The 2,545-nt window shown below is 39.3% G+C and overlaps 1 protein-coding gene across 1 annotated transcript in view; it reads left to right on the top strand.

Annotated features, from left to right (window-relative positions):
- Positions 1–358: 358 nt before the first annotated feature.
- LOC107673185 (selection and upkeep of intraepithelial T-cells protein 2-like) overlaps positions 359–2,545 on the top strand; it is a 5,888-nt gene continuing 3,701 nt past the window's right edge. The window contains exons 1-3 of the mRNA XM_016466684.1: positions 359–398; positions 517–861; positions 949–1,290. Coding sequence (XP_016322170.1) covers positions 359–398; positions 517–861; positions 949–1,290 — 727 coding nt within the window. The remainder of the gene's footprint in view (positions 399–516; positions 862–948; positions 1,291–2,545) is intronic.

Below are 2,545 nucleotides of genomic sequence, written 5' to 3'. Positions count from 1 at the left end.
GCTTTTTTGTGTGCACACGCTTCAGGCGTACACGCTCAGAAAAAGCGCATGTCAGAACAGCAGGCGAATGAAATGCTTAATGATTGCAAATTAGTGCAGTGTCCCATGAGTGTAACTACCGCTTAATTATTTGATGTGAATGTATGTCGTGTTGTACAGTATATTGAGACAGAGGCGTCAGAACTGTAACTGATAGAATGTGTGCTGTAGCTATATTTCTTCAAAAGCAGATCGTGGAGACATTTTAATCGTCCACGATCAAAAATCATCATATCCACACCCCTACTTGAGAGGTAAATGTAAAATGAAACAACAAAATATTTCAGGACACTCACGTGGTTAGTGTAAAAAGCCTATAATGAACTGGGCTGAGTCAGGCTGTGTCAAGCAAAAACACAGTGATCAACCTATTTAATGTTTTAATGACTTAGCCCAGCTCATTAAAGGCTTTTACTGTTCCTTGGAACATTTTATTGTTTCAAAATCTTTATTTAATCCGTTTCTGTTTATTTTCAGGGTTGATTGTTCGCAGTTCCGCTGGCCCTCTGGTTGCTCCTCTGGGATCTTCAGTGGTTTTGCTCTGTTATGTTGATGAACTCTTACTAATGGAGGGTCTGGAGGTGGAATGGAGAAGAACAGACTCACAGACTCTGGTTCATCTGTATCAAGATGGTGAGAGTCGACCAGAGGCCCAGCAGCAGGATTATCATGATAGAGCTCATTTCTTTACTGATCAGATTCAACATGGAAACTTCTCCCTCTGTCTGGACAATCTGAGAGCTGAAGATGAGGGACGATACACATGTAGAGTCTACAGTCAGCAGGATTCTGGAGAAACTGTGGTTCAGATAAAAGATGTTGGTGAGTGTGAAATTGACAGTGGATCTATTTCAACTTAACTTTGTGCTGTAGATTTCATACTGTGATATTGTAACTTTATTCTTTCAGAGCGTTTGCTAGTATCAGGATCAGATCGGTCTGTTTCTGCATATGATGGTGAGGACGTCACTCTGAACTGCTCTGTAGACTCTCACATCAAACCTGAACACATTGAAGAGGTTTTATGGAGGAAAACAGATGGAAATATTCTGGTTCTGCTCTACCAAAACAATGAGGCACATTCATCAAATGAGCGATACATAGACAGAGTTGAGCTCTTCACTGCTGAAATCCCCAAAGGAAACTTCTCTCTCAGACTGAAGAGTGTCAGAACTGAGGATAAAGGAGTTTACATGTGTTTAGTGTTTGCTGGAGGACTTTCAGCCAATGCAACTGTAGTTCTGGAAGTGGGTGAGTCAAGATTAATAAGAATAACTACAACAATAATAACACAATTCAGCCTAAACTATCTCCAACTCTGTGACCATGGGTATGCGCATAGAATATTCAGGGACTTTAAAGGGATGACATAGTTTGTAATTGACCTTGTCACTTAGTGCTATTTCAGTGACACAACCTCCTCACACTACCAAAATTCACAAATAAATAGAATGAGATTTGCAAATAAAATATTTACAAGTACATTTTTGTCACAAACACAACTCTGCCTGCCATTAATTTGTGAGTCACTTCCAGTACATTTGTGGATTTCTTACCAAGATTTATTGACCTTATGCTTCCAATTTGAGACCATGCAGATGATGTGATTAGTTGTAAGGAGAACGTGCTACGATTGGTCAGCACAGTGTAGCCGTTATCTGACTGGCTTGCCTTGAGTAGATGGTGGGTGGAGTCCACCTATTTTGTGGATTTGTGTGCGTCTTGACACTAGAAAGGTTTCAAAATCCACAAATACATGTGGTGATCCACAAATGCACTGGAAGCCATTTTCAAATGTATTATGACTCACAAATGAATGGCAGGCAGAGTTGTGTTTGTGATATAAACAACATCTTTGTAATTTTTTTTATTTTTTTTTATTTTGCAAATATCATTTTTTTTTTACTTTAATTCATGTTTGTGAAACTGAAATCTATTTTTGGATCTCATTCTATTTATTTGTTAATTTAATTTTTGTGAATCTCTTTACATTTATTTGTGAATCATAATCTATTTTTTGGAATAATGGAACAAGTATAACCCCATACATCTCAGCTGTTACGATAAACAGAGATAAAAACTCTTCACTCAGTTTTCACATTAAGCAAATCATTGTAAATTGTGATTTGGTATCTGAATTGTACTGTGAAAATTTGTGGTATTATATATATTAAAAAAATATGAGTGCGGCAGTAATTACAGTTCCCTTTCAGTCGGTCACTCTCAACGTCACGTCGGACGGCGCTTCAGTGGTGGTGGTTTCCCGTGTCGAGTGGGTTGCACACATCAGGCTGCACTACCCCCCTGTTTGTGTTGCAGATGATCATCTCCCCTGTGCGCCTCAGCACGCTAAAAGAGCTCTTTCCCCTAAAAGAGCAATTTCGGGTGCGTCTTTTTAAATACGACGTTGCGTGGCAAACTTGACGTTACGTCTTTGTAAAGACGATGTGGGTCTTGCTATAGACAACGTATCACCCGGGCGTTTCTGGATGCGGTCGTTACCTGG

This window comes from Sinocyclocheilus anshuiensis, unplaced genomic scaffold, assembly GCF_001515605.1.
Source record: "Sinocyclocheilus anshuiensis isolate Anshui unplaced genomic scaffold, SAMN03320099.WGS_v1.1 scaffold724, whole genome shotgun sequence".
NCBI lineage: Eukaryota > Metazoa > Chordata > Actinopteri > Cypriniformes > Cyprinidae > Sinocyclocheilus > Sinocyclocheilus anshuiensis.
The sequence above is the reverse complement of the archived record's forward strand: the minus strand, read 5'-3'. Positions and strand labels throughout refer to the sequence as shown.